General features: G+C 45.8%; 1 protein-coding gene across 1 annotated transcript in view; it reads left to right on the top strand.

Annotated features, from left to right (window-relative positions):
* Positions 1 to 8,381: 8,381 nt before the first annotated feature.
* Positions 8,382 to 13,384, top strand: part of LOC149273208 (endoplasmic reticulum resident protein 44-like) — an 18,376-nt gene continuing 13,373 nt past the window's right edge. The window contains exons 1-3 of the mRNA XM_089506592.1: positions 8,382 to 8,463; positions 10,397 to 10,436; positions 10,784 to 10,899. Coding sequence (XP_089362718.1) covers positions 8,382 to 8,463; positions 10,397 to 10,436; positions 10,784 to 10,899 — 238 coding nt within the window. The remainder of the gene's footprint in view (positions 8,464 to 10,396; positions 10,437 to 10,783; positions 10,900 to 13,384) is intronic.

Here is a 13,384-nt window from a genome sequence, read left to right as displayed (position 1 = left end):
AAAGCTTTTAACTCCTATTGCAGCGGCTTTACGGAAAGAGGGGATCACAGTCGTCCCTTATCTAGACGATTGGCTGCTAAAAGCAAGTTCTTCTCAGGAGCTCCGGGCACATCTCAGCTTTACGACCCGATGCTTGGGGGAACACGGCTGGATCATAAATTACAAAAAGTCCAACCTGATTCCAACTACGAAGATCCAGTTTCTGGGGCTCATAGTGGATTCCATCTCTTCGAGACTTTATCTCCCGCGCTCCAAGATCAAGAAGATAAAGAATCAGATTGACGGCCTGGCTGCTGCAAGGATGATCCTCCAGAGCAGAGGCATTTCCAATTCTATGTCAGAAATCCTCTTGGGTTCAGTACGAAGATCTACGTCCACTATTTATCTTCGAGTCTGGAATAAATTTCTCCACTGGTGTGTCTCCAAAGGTTTGGATTTCTCTTCTCCCCCCACAAGTTCTGTTCTGGATTTTTTGCAGGAAGGTTTTTCAGCGGGTCTCACAGTCTCGACGCTTAAGGGACAGGTTTCAGCCCTGAGTCATTTTCTCCTGTCGGAGTTGGCGTCCCAAGTTCTCGTCAGGCGTTTCTTTAAGGCTGCCATCATTCAACGGCCTCCCAGACGTTCGCATTTTCCCTCCTGGGATTTGTCATTGGTCCTCCAAGCACTCTGCTCTGAACCATTCGAACCTTTGGAAGAGGTATCTCTAAAATTTTTATCCCTCAAGACGGCTTTTTTGGTAGCCATTACCTCAGCGAGGAGGGTCAGTGAACTTCAGGCTCTTTCCGCGGCTCCAGAATTTACTATTTTCCACCAAGATAAAGTCGTCCTGTATGTTAAACCTTCTTTTTTGCCCAAGGTTATCTCTGAAGCTAATGTCAATCAGCCATTAATTTTGCCCTCTTTCTTCCCGTCTCCTTCAACTACGGAAGAATCACTCTGGCACACTTTAGACGTCCGCAGAGCTCTACGAATTTATATAGACCGCACTGCCTTTTTCCGCTCCATGGATCAATTGTTTGTTAATTATTTTGGTAGCTCCACAGGCAATGCGGCCTCCAAGCACACGATATCTCGATGGCTTTCCGACACTATTCGCTTAACCTACTCTCTCAGTGGTCAGGTTCTTTCATCCCGCGTTACTGCTCACTCCACCAGAGCTATGGCTACATCCTGGGCTGAAAGGTCTTCGGCATCTCCAGAAGAAATATGCAAAGCAGCTACTTGGTCTTCCTTTCACACGTTTATCAAGCATTACCGGCTAGACATCTTCTCCTCCTCTGATGCTGACTTCGGGCGTAAGGTGCTTCAGGCAGTTACCTCGTGACCGTTTTTTCCCCACCCAGGAGGGGTCATCTTGCTATATCCCCGTGGTACTGACACTACACGACGGGAAAAATAGTAATTTTACTTACCGTAAATTCTTTTTTCCTTAGTGTAGTGTCAGTACATATATCCCTCCCTGTGCATTTTTGTATTAAAATTATTTTTTTTTGCAAGCTATCTTGTGTTTCTTGGTACTTTCTGGAGGTATGAGGGTTGCCGGGGCTCTTATAGGGAGGAGTAGGAGGGGTTAGGAGGTATCTTAACCTCTTCGGTTCTAGGTCCTTGTCCCAGGAAGAGCGACACCCCCGTGGTACTGACACTACACTAAGGAAAAAAGAATTTACGGTAAGTAAAATTACTATTTTTGTAGGATTCAAATCGGAGATCAGGAACTTTACGGTAAGCTGTTAGTATTTTGATTTTGTCGACAAAGTTCAGCAGCTTAATAATGACAGGTCTCGGACGGCTATTGTTTGGTGGTCTCTCAGGGCCCAAACGAAGAGCACGTTCAATTTGAAGGGGTAAGCCGTTGTCTAGAGTCAGCTGCAGCACTTTCGGAAGCCAGCTCTGAAGCGTCGCGAGTAGAGAGGACGGCTTGACAGATTCTGGGATACCCACAAATCTCAAATTGTTTCTTCTACTTCTGTTTTCAAGATCATCCAATTTGTCAGTGAGTGTTTTAATCTGTTGGGCCTGAGTAGATAGATCAGTTTCCATTTTGGCAATGAGGTCTTCGCTGTCACTTTGTCGCTGTTCCAACGTGGTGAGTCTACTAGTGTGATCTGTTACTTCTTGCCGTATAGTGAGTAAAGTTTCTTTGAGGTCTTGGAAACGCTGGTCCAGCATCGGCATCATGACATCAGAAACTGCCTTCACCAGTGCCAGAGCCTGAGGAGGGGTAGCGCTGTCCTCTGGGACCTCCTCAAAGAAGGCAGCCTTGGGAGATAGAGACTGCGAGTCTTCACTTGTCGGTTGGGATGACTGCAGTTTAGTTAAACGCTTTTTTTGAGAGGATTTGCCGGGTGTTTTACCCGAAGAGTTGAGGAATTTATCCATCTTTACGTGGTCGCCGTTAGCTTTGTCACCTCTCCTTGTCTGGTTTTCTTGAACAGTGTAGTGATTATTTGCAGAAAAGAATAGGTACTGTAATGGGTGAGGACACTATGACACAAAAAGAGTCAGTGGAGACACTAGAATTTGCTAGGTAAGAATATTGCCAATGAAGTAATGTAGTTGCAATGGGAAAGTTGGAAAGCGTCATGCACGATACGCTGTTGCTCACGGTGCTGTCTGTAAGTAAATCAGGCTTGAAATGATATGTAAAAACGTGGAAAATAAAACAAATACTGAGCCACGCTTTGTCGTGGAAGTAAGGCTCCAATATATAGTAGGTATTCAGCACAGGTGCTAGAGAGATTTGTGTAGTAAAATCCAACTATATATCATATAGTAACGGCCCAGAGCAGAGATCTTATATTTTAGGGCCAAAACACCTAAATCGTTGCTGAATTCAATAAGCCGTCGACGTGTAAAGGGTTAATTTGAATTTTTGAGTTTGGCACTTAAAGATAACGGTGATAAAGCACAAAATTTATAGAATGAAGACTGATATGAGCCTCATGCAATGTGTTATATATCAAAACAATGGAGCCGTTAGGCAGACCGGGCCCAGTAAAACAACTTGAAAAATACGTATAATGAATTTATGGCTGATAGCCCATCTATATAGGTAAAAGCCGTTTTCCTATACAGTGGTCAGTCACTGTGGACATATATATGCTGTGGTGGTATACAGGCCTGAATGGTGTGATGATGAGCCCAGGGTCTTGTAGCGGGTGGCGGCCACGCGGCGCTCCGGGAAAACTTATAAAAAGCGATGGACGGCACTTCCTCCACCGTCTGAAGCCGTACCGGTGAGCTCAGGGGATGATGGCCGATCAACCCAGGCTCCAACGTCGCCGAAACGAGGCCTCGGTGTGGCAGAAAGCTGGTCACTTGGTCGGCAAGGTAGGCCCCCCGCCGTTTCCTCTCCGCACCAAAGCGGTGGTCAGATCGCGGAGAGTGTCCGCCGCCTCCCGGCACTCTCAGGGAGAGCGGCGATGGCGCTCGGTAAGGGTGATGCACCCCGGATTGTAATAAGCGCGGGGGAGCCCTGTCAATATGCTGCCTCCAGGTATGGCCGCCGACCGGAAGTCCCATCATTGAACTGTTTAACATCTTTGTTCATGATTATACCATACGCAAAACATCGAACAGGCATATAGTCCATGGCAGGACACCACAGAGAATGCCGCTGCTGTCCGTTTTAACCTCGCCGTTTGCCAAAGAGAGCACCTTCACGCTCCACAATGCCAAAGGGAAAATGTTTTGTGGACTGATGAAACTAAGGTTGAATTGTCCATGGCAGGACATGAAGCAGCTGCTCTCCCATTTAACACCAATGGCTTGTGGTCGTGTCTTGGGCTTATGAAACTAATGTTAAATTGTTGTTGAAGAATACGCAGCGCTAAATATGGCTTAAAAAGGACGACACATGAAAACATAATAGGTATAGTGGAGAGAGCATTGTGATTTTGGGCTGCTTTGCTGCCTCAGGCTTGGACAGCTTGCTATCATCAAGGGGACAATAAATTGTCCCAAGTTTGTCAAGCTATCGTACAGGATAATGCAGGGCTCGACAAATCCCAGGTCGCAATGGCGACTGAGAATTTTGTCCTGGCGCCTAGGTGTTTGTCAGCCTGTCACATACCCAAAACAATGCCCCCACATCGCCACAATTGTGTGGGGACCCAACACAACATCCCCCTGCTCCATCAGAGCAAAAGTGCAGCGTTAACCCCCCTTCAATTTTAGGGGTTAATTCCCGTTTTGTACGGGGCTTTGCAGCTGGTGGACCAGTAACAGCAAAAATGAGCCCCCACAAGCCCTTTGATGACTCCTGTAGGCATGGAAGCCTACAGGAGTCATCAAAGATACTCCTCCCTGCACTGGCTAGTCTATAGATCAGCAATTGCATCCCAGCTGCCAGAGGCAGCTTCAGGGACAGGGGGAAAGCCCCAACCCTCCCCTTCTGCTTGATTGCTCAATGAGAGCGACAGTGCAGCGTTAACCCCTAAAATGCCACCATCGCGGCATTGAAGGGGTTAATACCCGTTTTGTACAGGGCTCTGCTGCTGTGGTCTACCTGGAACCAGGCAGACCAGCAACAGCAAAAACGAGCCCCCACAAGCCCTTTGATCACTCCTACAGGAGTGATCAAAGAGACTCCTCCCACCAGACGCCGGTCTACCGTCTGTGTCCCAGCTGCCAGAGGCAGCTTCAGGGACAGGGGGAGAGGGTTCTCCGGTCTCCTGTGGAGACCAGCCCCAACCCTCCCCTGCTGCCTGATTGCTCCATGAGAGCGACAGTGCATCGTTAACCCCTTCAATGCCACAATTGTGTATGACACATTCATGGCATTGCAGGGGTTAACATTTGTCTCCACAAGCTTGTGGGGACTAAATATCAGTCAATACTGTGCTCCAATGGAACATCAGCATTGAAAGAGTATCAAAAAAATAAAAAACCAACAAAAAACAGCACTGACCTGAAAGTCCAGCGTGCTTCCTGGTCAAATGCTGTGAGTTTAGTAAGTGGACTGATGATCAGATCACTCCTGACCAACTGTTAGTTTAAAAATAAAATCCTGGCTCCTAAATTTTAGCTGGCGCCTAGATTCACAACAAATTTGTCAAGCCCTGGGATAATGTCAGGGTGGCTGACCAGCTGAAGCTCAGTAGAAGTTGTGTAATGCAGCAAGACAATGCTAAACATCAAAATAAATCTACTACAGAATGTAGTATGATGTGTGTGTGTGTATGTGTGTGTGTGTATGTATATATAGATATATATATAGATATATATATATATCTATATATATCTATCTCCTTTTGGAGTGGCCTAGTCAGAGCCCAGATCTTAACCCATTAGAGATGTTTTGAAAAGATATCGATAGATGTTCATGTCAGACATCCTGGAATATAGCTGAGCTTGTGCAGGTGCAGAGCACTCTGCCTACAGAAATGCCTTATGCCCCTCATTTAACACTCGCCCCCTAGTGTACTAGTCGGGCAGCAGGTAGACGTCTACGCGATTCGCGTAGACAACTTCCTCTGCAGCTGGAAGGAGGTGCGGTTAGACCTTCCCCAGCTGTCAGTGATGAGAGTTCCGGTGCGGGGAATTCCTATTTGAGGTCTGATTATAACACGACCCCGATTATAAGACGACGAGTATTTTTCAGAGCATTTGCTCTGAAAAAAACCTCCTCTTATAATCGAGCAAATACGGTACTTTCCAAACAAGTTAAGCATGGCCCTAAATTATCCACAATTTTGTTTGTTTCAAAGAGTGTAATTTAAAAACAAGCAGAGCTTGACATATCACATGAGGCCTGTAATCCATGACTCTTAACATGCTTTTTGAAAATGTGTACATATATTTTAATAGAGGTATGCTCTTGTTGCTTTTTATTACAAATGTTGTTTTGGTTCTAGGAGCCAGCCAAAAAAGTAAAACATATTTTTTTTTTTCTTTCTCCCCAATCATGTTTTTATTTTCATATATTACCTGGCACCTGGGGTTTGTCTAAACTTGCCATACACTAACATACATTTTCACACTAAACGATACACGCTAATATCTTAAGCATACTACAGTGACACACCCAGAACCATTCTACGCTCATGTACACACATGCTAATACCATACACTAACACTATGCTGACATTCACACTCTAATGCCATACTGTAACATAAACAATACCATACACCCTAGCACCATGTCATTATACACGTGCACGCAAACACAGGCTAACACTAAAAATATATAATATACACACTAAATCTGGTACTTCAAGTAGACATAATGACTCTAGTATTATACATATACCACATGTATACACTGATACAGTACACGCACACATGACTGACAGACACTACAGTATACACACGTGCACACACTCCTGCAGTTCACGATTACACACAATGACTGACAAAACAGTATACTTACAGTGCCATCCACTAATAGTCTTTATTGTTTAACCCTTTGAGCTTGAAGAAAAAAACCTCAAAAACACAAATACACTCTAATGGATATCCAACAATTGCAAACATAACACAGGTTTATAAAAAAAGTGAACTATATGGGACGCACAATTATTGGCAACCTTTTAGTCAATACTTTGTGCTACCTCCCTTTGCCAAGATAACAGCCCTGAGTCTTCTCCTATAATGTCTGATGATGCTGGAGAATATGTGGAAAGGGATCTGAGACCATTCCTCCATACAGAATCTCTCCAGAGCCTTCAAAAATGTTGAGGTTGGTGCTGGTGGGCTCTCCTCTTTAATTCACCCTTTTGATGCAGGGCAGGCTAGTTGTCAAATTTACAAACCCGGAACTGCTCTGCAAGATACCCTAATGTGTTCATGCTTAATGCATTTACTGGCATTAGAATTGTGCGTTTATAGCTGACATTAAACCTTGGCTTGTCTAGCTACTCTCATGCCTAGTGATGCTGTTGCTTTTTACCCTACCTGTGGGTACCATAACTGGCTTGTCCGACTACGTGCTCTGTGAACTGACTGTTGGCTTGTATGACCACCCATTTTGTGATCCCACCCTGGCTATATCTAACCACCTGTCCTGAATTAACCCCTGGCACCCTGTGTTTACCTACCTAGGAATTCTACCTGCAGTTTGCCTACACAGGTGTCTGGCTATGCTTCCTACACTCTGACAGATACTCATATACCTGGCTATAATGGATCCTCCACTATGGTGGGATCATCCTGTCTGCTTAACCCCTTACTAGGTGATTCAGGGAGAAGAACTTCTGCAGAGTATGCTCTTAAAGTAAAGGCTGGCATTACACTAATACCGTATTGGCTCGAATATAGGCCGCACTTTTTTCCCCCACTTTAAGTCTTTAAAGTGGGGGTGCGGCCTATATTCGGGGTCTAGCGCCCGACGCCCGGGACATGCAGTCCCGGGCGCCGGGCAGGCAGCGGGGTTAGGATACAGATCCCCCGCAGTGGTGCAGGGGACCTGCATCCTACTCCCCGATACGCTCAGACAGCCTCCCCTGCCTGCACTTCCCACGGGGGGGGGGGGGGGTGCCGGCACAGGAGGTTGTCTGAGCGCATCGTGTGGACTGCCTGCACGATGCGTTTTACCTCTGCCCCCCCCTCGACTTACCGGAGCAGACTCCAGAGTGTCTTGCGGGGCCCGCGGGGGACATCTACGCAATACGCGTATACAACTTCCGGTGCCGGCACTCAGCGGATGTGCCGGCACCGGAAGTTGTATACGCGTATTGCGTACATGTCCCCCGCCGGCCCCGCAAGACACCCGGGAGTCTGCTCCGGTAAGTCGAGGGGGGGGCAGAGGAGGACAGTGGCAGCATATTCCAGGGGGGGGGGGAGGACGACAGCAGCATATCTCTGGGAGGGAGGACAGTGGGAGCATATCTCGGGGGGGGAGGGAGGACAGTGGGAGCATATCTCGGGGGGGAGGAGGACAGTGGCAGCATATCTCGGGGGGGAGGAGGACAGTGGCAGCATATCTCGGGGGGAGGACAGTGGCAGCATATCTCGGGGGGAGGACAGTGGCAGCATATCTCGGGGGGGGGGGGACAGTGGCATCATATCTCGGGGAGGGAGGACAGTGGCATCATATCTCGGGGGGGAGACAGAGTGGCAGCATGTTTTTTTGGTGCTTTTTTAAAGAAAAAAACTTTTTCTTTAAAAAAGCACCAAACTTTTAGGGTGCGGCCTATATACGGGGGCGGCCTATATCCGAGCCAATACAGTAATTTCATTTCCTCCTATTCCACCGTCACCCTTTAGTTTCCAAGGCAGATAAAATATCTAAGCATAGTTAACATAACACATTGCTAATAAGTAAGAAAGTACAGTGTATTATATAATGCATTTTATAACTCACATTTGAAAAATGTCATATTTATCATTGCAATACTTACACTATCTAAAAATATGAAAATAAATCCTGAAATATATTTGCCATGTTTCAGGCAACGTGGGCTTGCACTCCTTCAAGAAGTGAAATAATAAATCTGGAGAGTGGGAATATAGATGACATTTTAAGTAAGTATTAAATGTGTTTCTTTCAACATTATTGGCATTGATTTTTTTATAAGTAAGCTTCCTGCCCTTGCGCAACAGCACTCAGCTAGAGCCGAGCTCCAATTGAAATTGATTGCAGTTTAGTTTGCAATAGCGCTATTATGCCCAGGCAACCAGTACATGCTAGAACCTGGGCATGATAGGAGTGTGATTACAGGCTCCCTATGCCATGCCAATCACCCCCCCACACACACACACTCTCATTCATTTACAGATACTCATTAATTCCCTTAATCACACATACTTGCTCATACACCCTCCCCCACCCCCTTACCTGAACTGCAGATCTCTCACTCGCAGACAACTGCAGAGACCCTGCTGCTTCCTCTCCAGCAACTTCTCTGGCCCTGCCCCCAGGGGAAGAGATGGACCGGAGCAGAGTCACGTGATGTGCATTCACATGACTCTGCTGGGTTCCTGCTTTTCCTGACTGGTACAAGAGATGCTGCTAGCACAGTGTGCGACCAACGCACAGGTAAGCAGCCCAGTCCCTGCGGACGATATATTTCGGCCACCCATATATATCGGTACATCCCTAAAAACTTGCATAAAAGTATGCACGGTTGTCCTTGATTCGTTTTTTTTCCCTTATGTAAATAGCCTGTAGTAAATCCATTGTTCAGTATACTTCACTCATATTTCCAGTTAATCTGACTACATAGGCCAGCAGCCATGTCCAGACATCAGATACGCCATACTAAGGCTGCAACTAACGATTATTTTCATAATGGATTAGTTGGCCGCTTATTTTTTTCGATTAATTGGCTAAAAATTTTTTACATTTTTTCGTTTATTTAAAATAACTGAATGAACAAGCTGAATAAAAACATTTTGAGCACAGGCTTCCCACACTACATCCCAGATACCCCCCTAATATGCCTTAATGCCCTCTGATATGCCTTATACCACGGATATGCCTCGCTGCCCCACGGATATGCCTCATACCCCCTATATGCCACTGTGCCCCTCATATGCGTCATACCCCCTGATACCCCCCCCCCATATTTGCCCTCCAGACTCCTTCGTGTCTAGTACAGACAAAGCACTTTTGCTGGAGCTTCTATGACTGAGCACCGGAAGGTCATGTGATGCCGGTGCTCCCTTATAGAAGCCCCAGTGGAAGTGCCGGCAGTAGCGGAGGTTGTCTGTGACACCCACCGCCTGCCAGAGAGATCCAGGCTCCCGGCAGCACTGCGGGGGTTCCTCCTTTCTGGGAGCCAGCGAACGTTGCGCAATGTCCGCCGCTGCTGGCTGGTACTTCTGCCGGGGCTTCTATGGTGGAGCACTGGAAGGTCATGTCACACTGGTGCTCCATCATAGAAGTCCGGGCGGAAGTGGAGGACAGTAGCGTAGGATGTCTGCGCGCATCGCACAGACGCCCGCCAGCTGCCAGAGAGGAGGATCTAGGTCGCCTGCAGCGCTGCGGGGGATCTGAATCTTAGTGTTATTATCCGACCTCTATTTGAGGTCAGATTATAAAACGAAGGGTATTTTCCGACCATTTGCTGAAAAAACCCTCATTTTATGTTCAACAAAATCAATTCAACTAATCGATAATGAAAATTGTTGGCAACAATTTTCATTATAGATTAGTTGTTGCCCCGTACATTCAAAAACACAACAAAATATATTATTCACCAGATTGCATCACACACTTAGTGCTCTGTTCTTGCTTTACAAGTAAGAGTCACAGATAGGTAAACTCTCATGTATATTAAAAATAGCAAAAAAATAATGCAAAAAAACCCAAATATGAGATGCTCAACCAAGAACATACAGCCGTTTCATCGACTGCTCTACAGTTGGTCCCCACTTGGGAGCATCTCAATATTTACAAATATAATGCTGTAGCATTTTCTCATGTGAAAATAAAATTCACTGTTTTCTTTTCCAGGTAATGCAGATGTTGCTTTAGTGAATTTTTATGCCGACTGGTATGTTACCTTTATTCATAATCATTTAGTCACATGATAGATTAAGGTGACATTTTACATTACAATACCCCATGCCTAGTGTGATACTGGGTTCTTGTTTCCACCCTCCCACCCCCAAGTAAACCAAGTTCTTCATAAGATGCAGGGTTATATGAGGGGGGTCACAATTTCAACAGTGCTTATGTACTGATCTGGTCATACTATTGGATATTTTGAGTTTCTCCTTAAAACAAACAAACAACAAAATAGATATGAAAGATCCGTTTAATATAGGTAGAGAAATGAGAAATAAAAATCCACATGTTTGATGTTTAGAACTCTTAATTCACTTTTGTTTTCTTTTGTAGGTGTAGATTTAGCCAAATGTTGCACCCTATATTTACAGAAGCTTCTAATATAATTAAAGAAGAGTATCCAGATAAAGATAAAGTGGTTTTTGCCAGAGTTGACTGTGATCAATATTGTAAGTATATATTACTTTAATCTTCTGAAACTGCCAATGTTTGGAACAGTTAGCTACCACCTTCGGTGACTAGTAAATATGTAGATTTTTCTAAAGTATTCCATATCAATCTAGTTTGGTAAAATTGTAGCAGATTAGATTAGAGCTTTGAAATTGTATTCCTAATCCTCCTCATCAAGTTAAAGTTCTGCTTGTTTGTTACATGGTTATTGTAGATCTCACAAGCATTGTGTGAAATTTGCCTATTGCTACACAGTTTACAGTTCCAGGCAACATAAAAGTGAGAAGCTTAAGCAGAATTACTGATTTAAAATTTAATTTGGCGTTTAAGGTCCCAACTCACAGGTTTCGCTAGGTATTATGAAGCCCCTATGAAACAAATTCAGTTAAGTTCAGGTGAAAATCGGAGAGCTTTTCACTTTCCGAAATTTAAATATTTTTTTTTGTCACTCGCCATCTCTCACGCTCTCTCTGAATGTGTTCCCTACCTCCTCTGCCACTTACGAGTCCATGTCTCCGTGCCACGCAGCTCCTCTTTATGTTGCGTCTTCTTTCTTTGCTGTCCCTAAAAGTCTTCGTTTTTTGTCTGCTTCTCTATGGACAACGGGGCATGACCTCTGGTGTACTTCCACAAAATGGCAGTGCTTCTGGGCACACACCCTCTGCCCCGATTGGAGGAATGTGGAATTGTGTCTGCCATTTTTGCATAAATTCTGTGTAAGGTTACTTGGCAAAATGGTGGAGCCTCTGGGGACACCCTCTCCCTGTTCCTCTAATAAGCTCTGCCTAATATATATATATATATATATATATATATATATATATATATATATCTCACGGGTAAGCCTAAAAACAGAACTCCAATTGCAACGCCTACTACCCTGATAAAGCTTCCTGTCTTTCATAGCCTGTTCATTAGTCCGTTAGTCATTCCTGATAATGTGGTGTCCTGCAAACCCTTCATGATTTAGTAAATGATTCTTTCTGTCTTATATAATTTTATTTTAAGACATTATTATTTTTTTTGATACTATAAAGAAGATGTAAACCAAAAGGCAGATCTACAACAGGCTATGAAAGCCAGGTAGCTTAATCAGGGTAATAGGAGTTGTAATTGGAGTTCTGTGTTTAGGCTTACCCATGATATATACCGTATTGGCTCGATTATAGGCCACACTCGAATATAGGCCGCACCCTAAAAGTTAGGTGCTTTTTTTAAGAAAATAGTGTTACCAGTGCAGACTCCCCAGGGTCTTGCGGGGCCGGCGGGGGGGACATCTACGCAGTACGTGTATACAACTTCCGGTGCCGGCAAGGAAGATTAACGTACATCGCACAAACGTTCACCGGCTGTTGCAATGCGAGCGTAAACAACCTCTGCTGCCGGCACGTCTGCGCGATGTGCTTTAACAATCTCCCTTGCCGGGACTCCCCCCCCCCCCCCGTGGCAATTCCCGGCAAGGGAGATTGTTAAAGCACATCGAGCAGACGTGCCGGCAGCGGTGGTAGTTTACGCGCATCGCTGCAGCCGGTGAACGTCTGCACGATGCGCTTAGACAATCTCCCGTGCCGGCACTCCCCCCATGGAAAGTGCCGGCAGGGGAGGCTGTCTCAGAGCATCGGAGAGTAGGATGCAGGTCCTACTCATTGTCCCAGGCGTCGGGCAATACAAATTGCGCATTCCTGCGCTAGACCCCGAATATAGGCCGCACCCCCACTTTAAGTCTTTAAAGTGTGGGGGGGGGGAGTGTGGCCTATATTCAGGCAAATACGGTATGTATATGTATTTAGGCAATCACTCCTTGTGACTGAATTTCTATACAATACCTTTGGAAGAATGGCCATGAACTGTTCAGGCTGGGTCTTTTCTGTATAAAACATGCTGATGAAATGTTGTTTGTGGCTAAACTTGCATTTCTTGTTTTTATTTCCCTTTGCTAACCTGCCCCTCCAGTTATGCACATCTGCCGCACGGATTGCTACTCTGCCCCCCCCCAGAAATGCCTTATACCCCCTCTATATGACACTCTGCCTCCCTGATATGCCACTCCTCCCAATTTACTGATTCATCCCTTGACTTGTCCCTGATGCTCCAGACTCCCTGATGTCTCATGGGGGCAGCCAGTGGACGTCTTTGCAATGCACACAGACAACCTCTGATGCTACCTGGGGCTTCCTCTGGGGCTTCTATGACTGAGCACCAGAAGGTCGCGTCACGTCAGTGCTCCGTCATAGAAGTCCCGGCAGAAGTGTCGGGTAGCAGCGGAGGTTCTCTGTGTGCATAGCGCAGACATTCACCTGCAGCTCGTGAACCCCTGTGTGATTTGTGCACACAACTGCACCACTGCTGCTGGCCGGTACTTCCGCTTCTTTGGTGGGGTACCGGAAAGTCACGTCAGGCGCTCTGTCGTAGAATCCCTGGCAGAAGTGCCAGCAGCACCGGCTGCCGGAGAGGAGGATCTGGATCTTAGTCTTGTATTCAGAC

This window comes from Sceloporus occidentalis, unplaced genomic scaffold (genome assembly GCF_023333645.1).
Source record: "Sceloporus occidentalis isolate IW3139 unplaced genomic scaffold, rSceOcc1.0.p SCAF_396, whole genome shotgun sequence".
Classification (NCBI taxonomy): domain Eukaryota; kingdom Metazoa; phylum Chordata; class Lepidosauria; order Squamata; family Phrynosomatidae; genus Sceloporus; species Sceloporus occidentalis.
The sequence above is the reverse complement of the archived record's forward strand: the minus strand, read 5'-3'. Positions and strand labels throughout refer to the sequence as shown.